The sequence below is a fragment of the Anopheles maculipalpis genome, chromosome 2RL, assembly GCF_943734695.1.
Source record: "Anopheles maculipalpis chromosome 2RL, idAnoMacuDA_375_x, whole genome shotgun sequence".
NCBI classification, from domain to species: domain Eukaryota; kingdom Metazoa; phylum Arthropoda; class Insecta; order Diptera; family Culicidae; genus Anopheles; species Anopheles maculipalpis.
This window is the reverse complement of record NC_064871.1, coordinates 25,240,365-25,258,875: the sequence shown is the minus strand read 5'-3', so window position 1 is coordinate 25,258,875 and position 18,511 is coordinate 25,240,365. Positions and strand designations below refer to the sequence as shown.

Genomic DNA, 18,511 nt, shown 5'->3' with positions numbered 1-18,511 from the left:
CATTTAACATGGGCATCGAGCCATATTGGATAGCCGGTCCGGTTGTGTCCCGGTAAGGCAAAAAAAGCAGCTGGATCGGTGGGAATTGTCTGGCTGCTTAGCTTACACATAGGAGCGCATTGCGAAAATCTGTTTATGGAAACATCAACCGTATACATAGTAGGGCATAAAGTATGCAAACATTCAAAGTATTTCTACAAGAAAAGGGCAGTTTTCGCAATAGATGAGTTAATTATTGAAGATGCATTGGAAGAACTCGAGATTCCCAAGTTTATTCTACAACACAAAAAATCTATCCAACTAACAAAGCATTCCAAATCCATTCCAAGCAAAAAACGTTACATAAAAACAATAGCTTCCATTCCGTAAGTGTCGATTAATGTCCACAACTATCCAGTACAAAGTTCCGCATTCAGTTGCGCGGTACGATCAATCAAATAGCGTGTAAGATTTTTTGGCAAATCTTTCCACCTCAAACGAGCATACAATGCAACCCATTTCCCGGTGCATTCTAATCGTGGTCAATTACATGTTTTTAATGCTTCAATTATATTGTTTCACGAGCGTTTGAAAAACAAAAAAACGGGAACCATTCAAAAAGCGTTGCCTCAGAGCTGCGGGCATATTTTGTCGTTTTTTTTTTTTTTCATCCGAGTTTGGAATCGATGATATCCAGCACTACACACAAATCTACCGTAAGATGCACCAGCACCATCGTCGTTTTTGTTTTAAATTTGAAGTTCCTGCAGTGTGGCGAGCAACGGCGCTTTTACGACGGCGCATCCGTTTCAGACGGATGGAAACGAAAAAAAAAGGACTGTCCACACACACACACAAACGGAGCGCACAAAGGCAGTAGTGAAGGCAACCTTCAGGTTGAAGCTGCAGGTGAAGCAGTTATGCTGTTTCCCTTGCAGCAACCAACGTTCAGGGTTAGCTTTTCGTTTGAGATGCGTAGCTGAGAAGGAACCAGTCTTGGACTGAAGAGAAGATCTTCAAAAGCTCACCAAATAAAAAAATAAACTACAAGCTTGGCTGACATTCATCGCATCGTATCGTAGCAAAACAAACGATACATATCGTTAAACCTGTCTCGTACGATACGGCTGCCGAACAATGCCCCCTGCGAAAAGCGAAACAACAATCAAACAATCCGGAGCAGTGCCATCGGTTCAATTGCTAATCCTGCCTGATTGAATGTCCACCGCGTCCTTACGCGTTGCACCAGGTTTTGGGGTTGCAATGGTGGTGCCTTTTCTCGTCCTGTGCCAGCGTGCTCGTCAAACCGGATGCTTAAATCGCCCGCCGATCAACTACGCGCATATGCCCACGCGCCTTTCGCCATACCCCCAATTTTGCGACATCTTGTGACAAAAAAGCCTCCCCGAAAAAGTCTGGACTGATCAATTGAATTGAATGGTCTTGAGTGTAGTGTGTTTCCCGCGGCGTACGGGTGTGTGACATCCGCAGGTTCGATCGCTAGCCAAAAAAAAAAGCAATTCAACTGTGTTTCCCACCGTGGAAAAATGAAACGCATACCGCCAAGCAATTGGACGGGAACTGTGCCGAGGTTTTTTGGAATTAAATTTACACAACCGGGTCTTGGCCGGGAGGAGATGGTACGGAAAGTGCCCAAAAGCTTTGCTGCACTCACCAAACGATCGTCGAGGGAGGTTAACAATGTTTTTGTCAGCTTCGATACACCAAGAAAGTGGGCATGAATGGACCATCGAATGCTTGTATCCTCTTGAAGTATCCGCGGTGTAGCAAGGCGAAGAAGAATTGTGCAGATTGTGACAAAAATCACATTGTATACAACGCGAAGCATGTTTTAATGGGCGATTGGAATGTTGGACATCAACGCTAAATCCGGAACTCTTAAGGAGCTCTTGCGTTTTTATCAAAAGAAAAGATGCTATATCGATAAATTCTGGGCGGCGCTGATGGCGCTTATTCTTTCAAAGCTATTTTTGGTACATGTCATCTGCATTCGCTAGGTTTAGCTGTGATTTGAGTTCACTTCTGATGCTAAGATAGCATCAAGTACAAGTAAAGTTTCTTTACCTTTCATCCATACTAACTAGTTGTGACCAACGCAAGAACGTAAGCGTTTGATCAGAGATCTTTTCTCCATCTCTGGATGACTCCCATGAATTGCTACGGTAGTCCGGTTTTTCGGGATGTCTTGTTTCCAGGAAATTCAACCACGCTCAACCACGAATACCATGGAAACCGATCAGCGGAGGAACATTTCTCTTCTCTATGCGCTGTCCGATTCCGCCCTGATGCTACGCCTCTAGACACGTTTTATGTTATTTTGCTGTTGTTTTTATCTTACCCTATTCGTTGCTTAATTTTTCGGCTTGTCCCCACACGCTTCGTGATTAGAACAACTTGTTCTCTGCCACGTAATCTGATACCCTCGGCCAAGGGGGGGGAACGCTTCGGACGCTGTAGTTGGGCTCGGTCGGTTACGAGCCAGCGAGAAAAACTGGGATAAACATTGAATTAATTAAACAATTCCTTGGATTGAGGAACGCTTCTGAGGAACTGGACTGGAGCGAACGCCACCGTGCTGCCACTCGATACACGCGGGTACGGGCGAACGATCGGAGATGACAGCATCCAATGGGTTTTGGACGCGCGACGCCGTCCGTTATGCCGCGACGAGAAGGCACCCCCCTTTGTGGATCTCCGAGCTGGCATGGCATGCGTAGATTTATAGATTTCGATCGTAATCGTGCTGATAGGAGCGCCCAGAGTTTCCCTCCGAGGCACTGCTAGGGGGAAGGGGAAGCGATCGAGCATTGATGATCGGTGGCCATCGGGATCCAGATCGGACATCGCGATCTCGCTTCCAAATTAATCGTTGACACTTTGTCGATGACTTGTACGAGATGCGTTCGCCTACCAGGCAGTGTGAGAAAGATAAACCCGGCCCCCTCTGCCTTCGGACTGCGATGATGAAGAAGTTTAGCCGTGCGTTATACACACCCCATTACCTGTTGCTCAAACACGCGAATTTGGAGCTCGGCTCGGATTCCGATTTCGATGCTGGCGATGATACGCGTTGAACGTTTTGTTCGACAGCTGTTCATGGGAGTTTTGCGATAGTTCCCCGCACGATAAGATGCAAGTGAGCGCCGGCCAAGCGGCGGCAGGCTTCAACGAGCTGTGGGAAGTAACCGATAGCCTTCGATTTATGGTCATAAAACTCTCGTAAAAAAAAGCGCTCACTCTCATACACGTTTTGTGTGGTTTTATGTACCATACCTGACAATGAAGGCATCTTGAGGCATCGCGTGTAGTATTTTCTTCATCACTTGCTATGTCGCGGCAGAATTCGTAAACATTGAGGTCACAACTAGCGTCAGTGTGGTAGTAGCATAATAAAATGAACAATAATTCGACGATCGTTGACGAGCAGTACCTTGCTGTAGAGTATGCGCCAGACGAACATCGTCGGTCATTGCAGGGGATACCGTAATCAACTGACATCATGAGATCATAATCATAAATAATGATAAGCATGAGCGTACGCGGGATTATGGATCCCGAAAAAAGCCCCAGCAACCTCTCGTCTAATCGAACGAATTAACCACGGCGATCCGATGCAGCCGGATGAAATTATCTCGTCCGTGATCCTTTACCGATTCTATTGAGTGTCCAATTTATTGGTACCAGTGGCAGCCGCACTCGTTCGTGGACATTTCACGGATACAATTTGATCGTGATTTGTGTGATTCTACCACCGAACCCAAACACGGGGTAGTAAAGATCTAACAAGGAAGATATCGTCCGGAAGATATGTTTCCTTTCTCCCAACCAAAAAAAAAAAACCCACTCCCGGTGGCATCCGGAGCAAAGGGTGGAACAAATTTTTAAGGGCAAAAAGACAATGATACGGAAACCCTTGGACGAGCGGTCATAACAGCAACGGTAACGATCTAAGCTAACCAGGCCATCCAAAGAGATGATTGTTCCGTACCGTGATCCATCTGATCATCATCCGTTGATCAGGGTTCGGGGGGAAGAAACAAAAAAAAAAGATGCTGATAGTAATAAATTGTACGTACGTGCCCGTGTTCTCGCCATCACGCGATTCAAGTCACATTCACAAATGATCGGCAGAGCCCTGGTGGAAGGTGGTCAGATTCCGTACAGTTTGTACGGTGCGCGGGATAAATCATAACTCTGCACGTATGATTTCGGGACCTCGTAAACGTCCGCAAAGCGAGAGAAGTAAACCAAAGCTAAGTAGGAGAAAAAAAGAGAGAAAGAGAGAGGAAAAAGAAAAGTTGGACAGTTAAAAAAAGGTCTATTTTCCAACCAAACCAACCTCCTCGGCTACAGATCGCAGACGTGAAGCTAGGGTCTATGCTTCGATGTACATTGACAGCAGAACGCAGGCGAATAAAAAGTGCAGAAAGAATGGTTCGTTCGTGCTCCGAATCAAATCACAGCGTCCTCTGTTGCCCTCATGAAAACCCGGCGTCCCTTTTCCTTAACAACCTACACTGCCAAGCTGCTGACTAGTTGTCGGGGAGTGTGTATATCTTCGCTCCATACTTTTAACTCCTTTCCTTCACCTGATCGTTGCTACAACTCTACACGCTATCTCTGCCTCGTGTTCGTTGCTTCAATCGTTCGTACGGGTTGTATTAATGTTATTACAGGTATTTATCATTTGTTTTCTTCTATTACCCACCATTCGACGGTCCGCACTTGGTTCTTCCAGCGCGCCGTTATCGTTTGGAGCCTAGCACGGCTAGCACACTTCAGAGAATTATGCTCGGTTTGCTGTACAGAGACGGGAGTTTGGATATGGCTTGCTGTGTGAGCATTATAAATTTTATGATTTCATTGTTGTTTGTGCTTGTTAGACATGATGTGATGCTGTAAAATATGTGTTGAATTGTACATCGTTCGTACATAGGAGCGAAGGAGAGTTTTGTAGCGGAGACACGACTTGTTCTGGATTGATATGCATCCAATAAGGGAGGAGTTGGCATGGAACATTTCTCTCAGCATTATCGGTAAACATTTAGAGCTACATCATGCAGATATTGCTTTACTTGATGTTTTAAATTATTGAAGAATTTATAGAACATTACTGTTCCCGCAACCTCCACAAACATCTTGGAAGGAATGTGTCATGCACTCGAAGAAAAATCTTTAAACTGCCTTATTTTCTCAACGCTTTTTGATCGATGACCTATCGAAGCACTTTTACGGGTACCTGTTTTACCTCGAGACACACAGATTTAATGGTCCCATACACCGCACACGACACACGCATTGTCTCAATCAAAAACTTTCATTCCGGGCTACTACACGGTGCAACCGTGACGACCCACAACGGTCTCCTAAAGACCGAGCGGACCCCGAAACCAAGCGCTTTTCCCGATTCGAAAAAGGGCAGCAGCGCGTTTTAATCCACCAACGGCAACCAGCCGATCGATCGATCATCTTAACGCACATAAATCAATGAATCACGCCAATGTTGGAACCCCGGAATGCTCCGAATCGACCGCGAAGGCGATGTAACAACTTCGCTGCAACACTCCACTCCAACTCCCCGAGCTCGGTCGAAACGAATCTCGCACGCTCTCCATCATCCATCCATCCGGCGGTCCATTCATCGGTCATAATTCTTGTACCGGGCGTTGGTTTTGGAAGCAGAATGGATCCTTCACTTCCTTCTGTCCTGCTGTACATGAGACATGAAGCGGACGAACAACAAAAACACAGATTCCAAAATCACTCTGACGAGGAGTTAACTTGACTTGTCTTGATGGATCCCTCGTAGGAATCGCATCACACCGAAGTTTATATTCCTTCGCAGCGATGGGCAAAAGGCGCAACCAACGGGGACGATCGGATGCGGAGTGGTCGCAATCATGGTTCAATCCCTTCCGGTCGTCAACGATGCCCGGGGGTGTGTGTGCGGCAAAACCATGCAGCAATCGTTCCGTACTCGTCATACCGAACGGCATACGGATCATAATATTATTATTATTATTATGATAATTATTTATTATTTATTATTATCGAAGGCTTCGGTTGCAGCGAGCCGCTTTCTCAGCCTGCAGCTCTCGGTATGCATCTCCGACGTCACGTTTGCAACGTTTTGTGCACGGCTGCTGAAGCAGCTGAAGCCACCAGCAATCGGTTGCATCGGATCAATTCCTCAGCGGACGGTGATTTGTTTGCAGCGATGCATATTCGTTCCGAAAGCGTTACGAACAAGGAAATGCAGTAACGTTTTACGGAATATTGACCCGTGGAGGTGCTGCCATGGATCACTTACACACTTCAAACGGCTAGCAGCAGCAGGATGAGTGATTTACGTGGGCAGTTTGTTTTACTTTGTCTGGTAGTGCAATGTTTTAATAAGCTTTGCATTATGTATAATTGAAAAAGAAAACCTCCCGAAGATTAAGATTTATACGTGTATCGCCGTTCGAGATGACCACGCTTAGAAAGCTATTTTTTGAGCTGTATCTCGCCCAACACAAGCTTCTAAGCTTCCTAAACCGATCGATCCATCACTGATCGTCGATAGTAGCTATTGATCTCTATCCTCGTAAGGGATTGCTCAATCTTTTATATTCTGCCGTCTTTTACACCTGTCCCACTAAGCACAGAGTTACACTATTAATCCGATTATCACGATCATTTACCCTTTCCTAAACAACTCTCAGTGACTTTTCAGCCTCATTCCAGTGGTCATCCGATCGATCATCCGATCGCCGCTAGAAAAATCTTGCACGAAGTTTATTTATGCCATTCAAATGAAGCAACACGCTGGCACATGAAGAAGCACGGTACTGTTATAACGCTTCGAACCGTATCCGATCTGTCGTACTCGCAGATCGAACTGATCTGATTGTGATTGTGGAGTCTAAAATCCCAGCAGATTTCCGCCAACTCTGGCAGTAAGATAAATTTCAATCGCTCTATTTTGACAAGTCACCCGCTTCGGGACGAAACTTCCCAGTGGGGCCTCAACGCACCAGTAACTGTAGCGTGAGGCGTGTGTTTGAATTTATTACCTCTTCCTACCGATCAATCTGAGGTGAATTTTTAACCCCTTCGGGAGACATTTTGGGGAAGAAAAAATTGTGGAAACAGTTGTCGGTCGCGTTGGAAATGTTTCATTTAATACCCTATTCCACCTTTCCCAGCGAACTTCAGCGACAGCAGCTAACAACGGCGCAAGGTGTGCGATGCACTTGCTATTTAATAATTATAATCATTTATTATTATTGAACATAAATTTTTATTCTACCACCGTACCATCCCTACCATCGTGTATCGCGTTTATGGGGGGGCTGGAATTGCTGTGTCCGATTTTTTCCCGTTCAATCCGTTTGATTTCCGCCCGGAATCGGGTGATCGTGTGTCGGATCGGTGGTGAGTGCTGGTGGTAAAATTTTACGACAGCATTCAGCCTACTGCTACGGCAACAGCAGCGGCAAATATCTGTCAGCTTGGTTGGCAGGTTTATGGGGCCGCTCAGTGTAACGCTGGGAAATATGCAGGTATGCAGGTATGCTACCGCCGCCGTCATCATCAAAACACGGACGCGGTTGCAGGCACTCCTCGTCGTTCCCTTTAGTGACAAAGATACGGAACGACCGGAGAAGAACGACCAACGGCCAAACGAAGGGTGCGGCTAGCTCTTGAACCTTCATTGCGCCATTGTATCGTGGAGAATCGCGAATCGCCCAAAAAATCCCTCCGGGCACCGTCCGGGTTCGGTACACGGTGATGTATGGGTTAGCACTGGGAGCCAGGAAGGGAGTCACCATCGCGTTGTTGACCGCTTTGGTTGTCTCTCTTGCTTATTTTCTCGGCACCTCAACGATCGGTTGTTACGATCGATGCCTCCGGGGGGTACTGTGTCCTTCTGCCTGCTACACAGGTTACTTCATACTGTACTGTACCAGTGTCGAATCAAGTTCCTGATCGAGCTGCCGGCTAGCCTCGGCTGCAATAGGTAGAGTAAGAGAACAACACCTCAAAGAAGGTGCAGCATTTTTCATAATTCCACCTATTAAGGGTACTGTTATGACGAAAAATTATACTCTCTTACACACGGATCATACACTCAGCCTCCGTGCAGTAAACTGGAGAGTACGCCAATGAAGTCACTCGCTACTCAGCTAAAGCTTTTAAGAAACATTTTATATGCAAAAAATACATAGTTACATTGTCCAGGGATTGTTGTACAGGGAATGTGTCCAAAAATTCAATGACTGTATTTATAAAACCTTGATCACCGCCTGAAAGAAAGTTCATAGAGCTGCAGTTGGATTTGATAGCACTGGAAGCAATTGTGACTCGCACATGTTTTGATGGCAGCGTCGGACATTTTTAAGAAAACTCTTAATTTATCAAGAATAAACCATTTTCAATTGTTTGCATGGCTACATCAAGTATGTTACGACTCTAAAATAAATTAAATTGAACGCAAATGAACACCGTTGCTAATTCTGCTCAAACCACTATAGCGTAGAGTTTTAATTGAATCATAAAACCTTCCTGAAATTGTTCCTTATCGGTTTCTTTTCTTTTTCTCCTTTTTCTCTCTTTCTCCAAATTTTCCACAGCATCCCGCATGACCTCGTCCCACGTATCACCGCAAGTCTGCCGACCGCACTTTCACGGGCCACTGTCCTGGCTGAGTGATCCACCGAAACCGATTGCGTCGAGCAGTGCGTGGGGCAGCCCGTTCGCCTGCCCCCAGGACCCACAGGACAAACTGAGCCAGGTGCAGACGGGCCAGTCCGGCCAGCATATCTTCTCCTTCCCGCCGACCCCGCCCAAGGACTCGACGCCCGATTCGGTGCAAACGGCGCCAGCCGAATATCAGGCCACGATCAACGCGTTCATGCACCAGGCACAGGTCGGCTCGAGCAATGCAATCGGCGGTGGGCTGGGTGGAGGCGGCGTGAGCGGTGGTGCCACCGGACAGACGGCGGACAGTTGCGGGCTGGACGTGAAACCTTGCCTCACCGGGGGCAACGGATCGAGTGGTGGTGGTGGTGGAGGAGGCGGAAGTGGCGGTGGCGGCCAGAACCAACCAAAGCAGCGTGAAGGTACGACCGGTAGCGGGACGGTAGGAGCGGGTGGCAACGGTACCGGTGGCCATACGAATGGCGGCCAACCGACCGGAAGTGGGCTCGGCGGTGTGCACGGTGGCCAAAGCAATGCGGGCAGCGGGTCGGCGCCGCACACTTCCGGTAGCGGTGGTGGTGGTGGTGGTGGTGGCAGCCTGTTCGATGGGACGGGCCAGTCAGCGTACGGGGGGTACGATACGAGCGGGTACGGCTACCACCACCAGCACGGTGGTGCCACGTTTGGACAGTCGAATCCGCGCCCTGCCATGAACAGCCCACACATGAAGCCGCAGCGGACGAAAGCGCGCACGAGTGCCGGTAAGAGATGGACACACGGTGGTGTTTGTGGATATTTTATTTCCTTATTCGGTTTTGTATCGTACTTAACATGTATGCTTTAGTTATTTGCTTTTTTTAAGTTTAACAATTATAATTCCTTTACTGTACATATTGTTTCTTTGGTTGTTTTTGTGCGTATGAAGCGATTTTATTTATTTATACGCTTTTGTGTTTCACTGGTATCAATGAACAGGGTCCAAATCACATGGTAACTCCAATAAGAGCTTGTATGCCTTGTTGCAAACATAAAACCATAAAACTAATTTTACCAAGAGCGTTCCTTATATCCAGAACTAGTGGGCATTTAAAATAATTTGGCAAATAAGGCAACCCTTTCTTCAGTATGGGGACACTCGCATCAATGTTTGTTACTTTCTTTATTTTGAGTGCTTTCTGCAGCACCAAGCGCACGGAAAACATTTCTGTTTCTATAGCTCAATTGTTGCACTTTATGTCACGGTCTGTGTGAGTTGCACATAGCGAGAGAAAAACAAAGTGTTCGTATATGTGTTCTGTGTTCTGTAGCATTGCAAATGTATAAAGAAATATGTCTTAATCAAACACTCGTACATCGATCTCTTGCTTCGATGATTTGAGCTCGTATTTTTATGAGAATAATTAAAAACTGGTAAGGGTTCCAGCAAAAGGAAAGTCCACCCAGCTAACATACGATCTACGGAAAAGGCTACAACCAGCAGGGAGAGCTATGTTTCCTGCTCACGTTCGCCAATCAAGCGCCGCAGTTTGAACGCGTTACAAGATGCATTGTTTTGGTTACATAAACAAAACCACTAAGTTACTTGCACTTCCTCTTGAATGAACCATTTTTTGTTCGCTCCATTCTCCTTTTCTGAAGCTCCATTATCGCAATGCATCTCTCTTGCACGGCCGTTGTATTTGTTCCCGGTCGAGAAAAAAAAATGCATTTGAGCCACTACTAGCACACACACACACGCGTGCTGTGTGTGCACGCTCGCACTGCTCGCTCATCGATTTGCATCTTCTCATTACCGTTGCGTTACCTCCACACAAAGCAGCAAATGCTTTACAAACGGTCCGCCCCGGATCGTTTCTGGTGGCGGGCACATCGTTGGAGCGAGAGAAAAAAAAAAGCAACCACAACCAAACGGGTGGGCAAATGGAGCCGGTGGCTGATTTTATGCACAAGGGCACCAACAACAATGGCAAACTCAAAAACTCAAAAACGATCGTTTGCTTTAGGAGCCGGCCGGAGAGGGTGTACCGCCCAAGGAGACACCGGTGGTCCGGTTTTGAGTTGAAAAATGAAGTTGAGAAGCAAAAAAAAAAAACCTATACGACGACGCGACGACTCCAACGGAAAGGAAATGCACAAAGCTAGCTACTATGGTGATGCTACTGCACTGCCAGCGGGTGAAAAGAGTGGAGCGATCGGGGAGGAGAGGGAATACCACAATAACAATGGAGAAAATGGAAACTGCAGCACATAATGGCGTGGGACGCACACATAGGACTCAGGGATGCAACTGGAGCGAGCGGGGAGGGCGGGACATTTTTGTAATAAAAAATTGCCACAATTAAATAAAATGAAACTTACATCGCATTTGGACCGCCACCGTTGCGTTGCGATAGGGTGGATGCAAAACATACACACAAAAAAGGCGACCGTTGGCGAAATTTAAGACGAAGTAACGCTTCGGTTGGAAATATTAAATTGTCCTTTAGTGTTTTATCTGATAAACATTAACTTAAGGTGAAGGAAACGTACCCAAATTCTTTTGCAAATGTCAAGGTTTGGTAGATTTTCCAAACCATTAGCATCTTTACGATCACAGCGGCAATCCACTTCCCGTACGCTCCACTTTCCCATGTAGCTCCCGGTGGGAAAATCGATTAATCCGTCCGGCGGGCTCATCGCATCGTGAGCAATGCAAAGCAGATATTGTTCTCGCTGCTACGGTCAATCAATTATTATTCAAATTACACATTACGTCCTTGAGGCTGCAGTTGTAAAGATTGCGGAAAGCAAATTAACACCTTAACTCTCCGAAACGGTGATTGATGCGTGCTAGCCATCGTACGATGCACCTTGATAGCAGCTGGCAAGACGTATCGATCTCTCAACGTTTCTGGACAAATTATGGGAGGGTTCTTGCATCTGATTAGCAGTCCGCAGTACGGGAAGCGATAAATCATCCCGCAAAAGTGCGCGCGAGATGACAAAGTTCGCATGATTGCACCGGGACACGTGAGCAAGCGGATCGTCTAATGCAACGCGCGCTAGGGTGCTTAAACATGCTATGGCCAAAAAACTTCAACCAAACGTTTGGCCGCGAGTGGGTTAAACGCATAGTGGAGACGTTTGTGCCTCACTTCGTCAGTCCGGTCAGTGTTATATAAGCAACACATTATTTATTGCACAACCGTTCCTTGCGGTGGCGGCCGGCTGTGCATAATGTGCCCTTCGTTCGTTCGTGCGTCTCGGAATGTGAGAGCAATATTCGCATTCGCTATTGTTCTTGCCTGGGAGGTTATATTGCATCCAATAAACTGGCAACAGCGTAATGGCCATTAAATGGAAACAGAAACATTACAATCACACTACAAAACCATGCACCACTGGTGCTACTCTCCACGCTGCTGGTCGGGAAGCTTTCTATAAGCAACGCTTAGAACGCTCGACGTTTCCTAACGATTGTAAACGGATCGAGACGGATCGAGACGGATCGGCGATGTGCGAAGTGTGCTTCTAGTGAAAGGAATGCATCGGCCTGCGCACTAGTTCGTTTTGACTTAAAACAGCCCACGTTAATGGAACACGCTTGTAAAATAATAAAAATCATAGTGCGCAAACGGTGATTCTGCAGGGTGGACATCAACTGGCAATGGTGTGATGCGGCGCGTTCTTCTATCAACGGTCGAGCGCACTTCAATCACCAAAAAACCGCGCTGTTCTAGCCTGAACCGCGTACGGTACTGCACTAGCGAAATACGTACGTTCGTAGCACACTCAAAGCACGCAATTTTCGGCACACGAAATTTATTAGGACCACTTAAGTGGTGTTCTTTTACCGCGCTAACGGTAAGTCGACGGTGTGCAAAAGTCGTCAGTCGATACACCTGCCCACACCGGAGCATGCGTTCCGAAAATCCGGCAGCGTTCCAGCACGACCTCACGTACCTTCATCCGGATCCGGCATAGCACGGCTGGGGAAGCTGTTGGAGCATGAAGTTCCGTGCACACACGCACGATCGATCGGATCTCCGACTCGTCCAACATTTTCGGAACTCGTAAAACTCGAGCTAGCGGGCTGAAAACAAACTTCACCGCACGGCAAGTGCACGCGAGAAGATCCGTGTTGAGCTTCCCCGTTTCAGAAGACTGGTAGCCAAGTGTTGCCACTTGGACGTTCGCTCAAGGACACTCGTGTGGAGTTGCACTTGCCAGATTTACCGACAACTGTCCGGCCGAACGCCAACCAACGGCTGGCGGCATTCCCGCTTTGACGTGTGGGGGAAAACTTGAAGCACTTTTTAAAACGATAATCAAGTCAAAACTCGCACCAGACACAGCGTGAGATGAACAGAGGTAAAGCAGGCGGTAGAGGAAGCGAAAAAAAGCTGGGAGTACTACCGTTTTAAGAGCTTCGACCCTCGAAAAGTCAATTTTTAATGAGGTCAACGAATTCCGGCAGTTGTGGTTTAGCGTTTAGAGTTAAAGATTCCTAGAAACACTTGTCCAAAATTGGACATTAGGCTGTCGTTCCACCACAAACCACTGCGCGGATTATGTCATCGTTTTGCGGAATCAGGGTAAGCTTGGTAGCTGCTACCAGTGTTGTAGATCCGTATCGTGTGCAGCATCACAATGGAAGGAAAACAAACTGGAGCGTATGTGGTAGGAAAAGATTGCCGCTGTTTGTGTTTGGCTTTGGTTAATAAGCAAGGAAAACACAGCTTCACTTGTAGCATGTATCAAGAACTGAAATCGTATTTATTATCAGTGAAAAATTCCGACAAATACCTTTTCCCAACGAATAGTTATGCTGACCATCTGACTGTTATTTGAGGGTGGAGCTCGATTTAAAAAAAAATACACCTGCTCATTCTCTCCCCCCTCACCACAAAAACTGAGTTAATTTCATATACAACGTTTTTATGACTTTCGCCCAACGCAAGGCAGATTTATGGGATTTTCTTCTCTCTTGTCTGACCTAATAGTTTTACCACAGTTTGATGCACTTTCTGCGTTACGGGCCGCAGCTGCAGTCATTTGTTGCAAAAGTTGGTAAACCGTGCAATGCAAATCATTAGGGACAATAAATTGGAAGAGATGCTAGGGACTAGCTGCGTCGTGCTCCCCATAGAGTCAATAAAAAGTGTTGGTTTAAAGCATTATTATTATAAAACGCGCTTCAAAGTCCTAGATTTCAAGCTAACAGATGAAACAGATGCGAAATCGAACCCAAAACCGGAATAGAGCTTGAAGAAATTGGCACCGGAAAATGCACCCATCACGTTCGATCGGTTACGTGCACTGTTACAACACGGCACGCACATAAGCTGGCTCCCAAGACCGGTAAAACGGTCGGAAAGACCTTAAATCATGCATGGTGAAGAACGCCATCGGTCAGAAGCTGACCGGTTCCGGTCGGTTGCATCCCAAAAACGGCCCATTTGTAGCAAAGGTTCAACAAAGCACTTGTTGTGGGCTATTGCCTATGGGCGGCAGAACCTTAAGTTTTGCTGCCCAATTGCACTTTGGCTTGTGGCTCAAGAGGGACCCTCTCACAGGCAACACCGTCGACCGGGGTCAGCTACGAAATCGATGCGAGGTCTTCCCGAAAACCATGAAAGATACGGAGCAGAAGCGAACGAGTAGGACCGTATTAGAAAACAACGTGCACTTGTGTTGGAAGCAATTGAAGTCCGGCATAAATTAAGACCCCTCTCTCGTGATAGTGATGATGGGAGCCGGGAGGGTTGGGATTGATAGATATTTCCACCATAAACATCCACACACGACGCTCCAGCCGGACCGCAACTTCAAACTTAAATCAGTGTAGCAAAACAACGCACTTGAGAGTGAAAAAAAAAACGGGGTGCTCAGACCACCTGAGAAGGTGGCGTACGGGGTTGGCTTTGAACGGGGATGAGGTGGCAACTCTCTCACAACCATAAATTAAACCTCAATGCTCCATTGGCGAATCTCCCTCGGTTGTGCGTTGCCGCCGGTACCGCCAGTAGAAGCTGGAAAGGGTCAATCATGTGAGACAAGGGGGAGAGTAGGTTTAGGTGCGTGCGGTGGAAATACTGCTGAAGGGCGGGCCGTGCATTTTCACGGTTAAGACCATCGCCGTCATCACTGCCGTTGCACGTTCACACATTCATAATAGGAAATTCAAACTTGAACACGAAGTTAATTGTTGAAAAACAGTTCAGTAGACGGTGGCTGCAGTTGGCAAGGGCAGAATCGAAGCCCGATGCATGGGGCGGAAGTGATGCACGATTCGTTTAACACGTGTAGCGCTTTTGTTTCGATAGCGATACGGTGCCGTGCAGTTTGGTCCGCAGTCCCGGGTTGGACGGGCAGAAAACGGATTGAAACAGCAGCAAAAAAAAAAAAGACAGTGCAACACAGTTCGCTTTGTTCGCGCATACCAGCATGCGAACGAGCGTGTCTCGCAAATGATGTCATAGTGCGGAGAATGGAGCAGAAGCATCATCGAACCCGGTTAATAAACAATAGAACCGAAGCTGGACAGCATAGAGTGCACACTCGCGAGATCTCGAGTGCTTATTTGAATTAAGAGTTTGTGTGGAAAGCGAAGAAACAGCAAAATGCATTAGCTTATTGTGTTTCGACCGCTTCGAGAGCTTTTTGCCCTACGTTGTGTTCGTCGTTTGTTTTCCTATGGATGGAAAGTTAATTAAAAGACCACTTTAGCTGGAAAACGAACGTGACATTTTTCAACATGCAAGAGCCAATGCAAAACATGCTCTATTACATGAAAATTGATAGCCGTGGAATGTGCGAAATTCATTTTATTGAACGTACCAGTTGACTAAACGTATGCAAGCCGAAAAACTGAATTATTCTCCATTTCTGCTGGCGCCGTTTTCTCTGTTACGGTGGAAACAGGAATTCCATTTGCAACGCAATCCAATTAGGCATCTCTGAGCCGTCCAACCTTCTCGGGGGAATCCTGACGATGCAAAAAAAAAAAAGTCAAAGACACCCAAACAAACCCTTTAAGAATGAATCAACCAAAAACTTCAAACACTCTAAGACAACATAAATCCAACGCATGCATAAAGGTCCCGAGCTCCTGATTTCGGTGCCAACTTGGTGTTGAACTACGTCTGTCTAGTTATAGCCTGTGTAGACCCGATTAAGGTATTCGAACGCCCCGACACCATCACGATCGTCATCCAGGACGAACGGTGTGTCGTCATGTGTAGGCATGTTGGCCATGAACGGACGGGTCCCCAACAAAAAAAAAGGTACCATCATATTATGTACCTACAGCAGCACCAGCAGCAGCAGGAAAACGGATTCGTAAAATCCATATATTTTCCTCTGTGTGACAGTTTTTGGAATTGCTACACTGTCGTTTGTCGTTTTTCGGGTGTTTTAAAACCTCGTTTGGCTTACGTTTGCCGAGCATTAGAACCCAACCTGGCAGCGATTTCGTGAGGATAGGTTTTTTTTGTTCCAGGGGTTCTTTCCGTAGCTCTTTGTCTCGCTCTTTTTGGCTCACTTGTTTCCTCCTACGAGACAGTACGGGTTTCGTTTTGAGCGCACTAAAAGCCAATCGATCCTTTGGGTAAAAATTGTATCGTGCTTGTTAGTGCAGATCGTTTCCCGTCAGCAAACAGATGATCACTTGTTTACGATCACCTATGGATAGTTGGCTTGTATTTGAGCCAAATCACGAACACTTGCTACACTGCTGGGTTTGGCAAACGCAAGTTCAATCTTGGAATGTGTCTCCGTGCACACAACGCTTGCGTGAGCTCTAGACTTTGTGCAAGAAGCGAGAAGCATTTTTGGTTGTGGGAGAAAAACGTATTGTATCCCGTATGGTACATCTGTACCCGTTCTACTTGCAAGCCCTGTGCGACCCTTTTTCGAAGGATATTCACCACACAAAAAAAAAAAAAAAGGTAGCACAGGTAGTGTGCCGCAATGGGAAGAAGGATGATGATGAGGAAAATAAAATAAACGCAACAAGGAGTGAGAAAACTCTTTTGCTTGAATGCAACTTGTAGGTTAAACAATAAAAAAGGTCAAATTTATTGCGCAATAAATTAAACTGAAGTACTCAAAAATATGCTCTCAAAAAAAAAAAACGACCAAACATCAGTTGAGCACTTCTAGCTGCCTACTTCTGTAGGAGGTACGCTTCTTCAGTGTGCAATTCATGGTGACACCTGATTTTACCTGACCCAAACCCTGGCGCTCTATCGATAGGCTATTGTATGGCTTTTCAGAAAAAAAAACATGTTTATATTGGGACTCACATCGAAAAAATGGTGGGAATTTGTCTGTGCCTTTTGTTTGTCGTTGACCAGTTGTTATGTTGCGTTTCTTTACTTATCTATTATATTGTTACACTGATTTTGTTTTCATAACTTTTGTGTTTGGTAATAATATTGATGTATTTGCTATTTATGTTTCACCACTACACTGCGTGTCTATGTCTTACAGCCAGGTGTTTGCTTTTGAAGCCTTTAAAAACAATATCTTAGCTGGTGGCTTTACTGTCAGCCTTTCTTTTTAATATACCAAGTTCTCTATTCGACTAAATAAGCTATAGAAATCATTAAGAATTACTACGGATTAATGCAATCATCGTTGAAACTTGCTATTGATGTATGCCACCAAAGAATACCAAAACAAAGTCTAATTGATCTAATCGATTCCTCAAAACAAACAATACTTTGTAATGCTCTGCATGTTCCAAATTAATTTTGACCTCAAATTTCGTGCCAAAATAACCTCCAAAAATCATTTAAATTAAGCATTGCTGATCCATACGCCGAATGGACGGTTGCATAATTGTGTTTTGTTGTGTTTCACCGACCCGGTGCATGGATCGTCGACGATTAGTAGCGCATTAAAATTAACCCATTCTAGCCGTATGCTGTTGCATGCGAGCCACTATCTAACGCAGCCAACAGTTCCGGCTGCGATGGTAGTAGTAATTAAGAATTTTGCATAAAATTATACCCAGAGTCAATGCCAAGGCCGTACGTTCGTGCCGAGTTTGCTAACACATCACCCTCGGGTAGCTGCGTAGTGTTACTCATAGCTTGAAAGGGAAGATTTTATACGGGAAATCGTTCACTATTTGTTTTTCAAAAACAATATTTTTAAAATGGGTAATTGTATTTTATGCAATGCTTAAATAAGTTCCATTAGCATTTTTTTTTCACACTCAAGTGATCGTAGTGACCACATTCTACGCGCTCCTGTTGTTCAACACAATTGCAATATGGTTTGTGCTTCTTTGAAGAATTTCTCCCATGATTCAGACCCTGCAACCGCACCTTGCCAGTTGCAGGTTTGTTTTGGATTGTTGCCTGAACTCCAGAGGACCTACAAAGTCGATATAGACTCCATGCGCCTGGACCAACTTAGTGGATAATGATCTGCCACGCAAGTCGGGTGAGGAAGTAAGGAATGTTTAAATACCTGTAACTTGTCCTCAACACATTGTTTATACGAGTTAAACAAAACATTAGTCAACCCAAGAGCCCAGAGTTTCTACATTTTCTCCCTGTGTCCGACCATTCGCCATTCGAGATGATGCGTTACGCTGGGAACGAGTTCGCCATACAGCCGATGGAAGGACTCACGAACGACGACAATTCTTCCAGCAAAGGAGGATACAAGCACACTGGCTCGGGATAAGACAGTGTATCCAAAAACGCGGTAATCCAACGCCACCACACGGAATGCTTTCCGAGACACGAGTACTAACAGCAACGACAGCGATCCGCTTGCACCGTTCCTGGCTGGCTTCCTTTTTCGGGATGGCTGGTACGAAACCCATCGCCCGACC

The 18,511-nt window shown here is 46.0% G+C and overlaps 3 protein-coding genes across 4 annotated transcripts in view; 2 read left to right on the top strand and 1 right to left on the bottom strand.

Moving 5' to 3' along the window:
- Positions 1-13,032, top strand: part of LOC126557323 (transcription factor IIIB 90 kDa subunit) — a 525,788-nt gene extending 512,756 nt beyond the window's left edge. The window contains exon 5 of the mRNA XM_050213043.1: positions 13,023-13,032. The gene's annotated coding sequence lies outside the window, so the exon portion shown is untranslated. The remainder of the gene's footprint in view (positions 1-13,022) is intronic.
- The window catches only part of LOC126565732 (uncharacterized), a 578,093-nt gene that overhangs the window by 517,045 nt on the left and 42,537 nt on the right, over positions 1-18,511 (bottom strand). The window lies entirely within an intron of this gene.
- LOC126557583 (GATA-binding factor C) overlaps positions 1-18,511 on the top strand; it is an 82,594-nt gene that overhangs the window by 28,430 nt on the left and 35,653 nt on the right. The window contains exon 2 of one of the 2 annotated variants that reach the window (XM_050213399.1): positions 8,616-9,104. In XM_050213399.1, the coding sequence (XP_050069356.1) occupies positions 8,616-9,104 (489 nt within the window). Of the gene's footprint in view, positions 1-8,615; positions 9,444-18,511 lie in introns of both variants that reach the window. The other variant, XM_050213398.1, reaches the window with a different exon arrangement.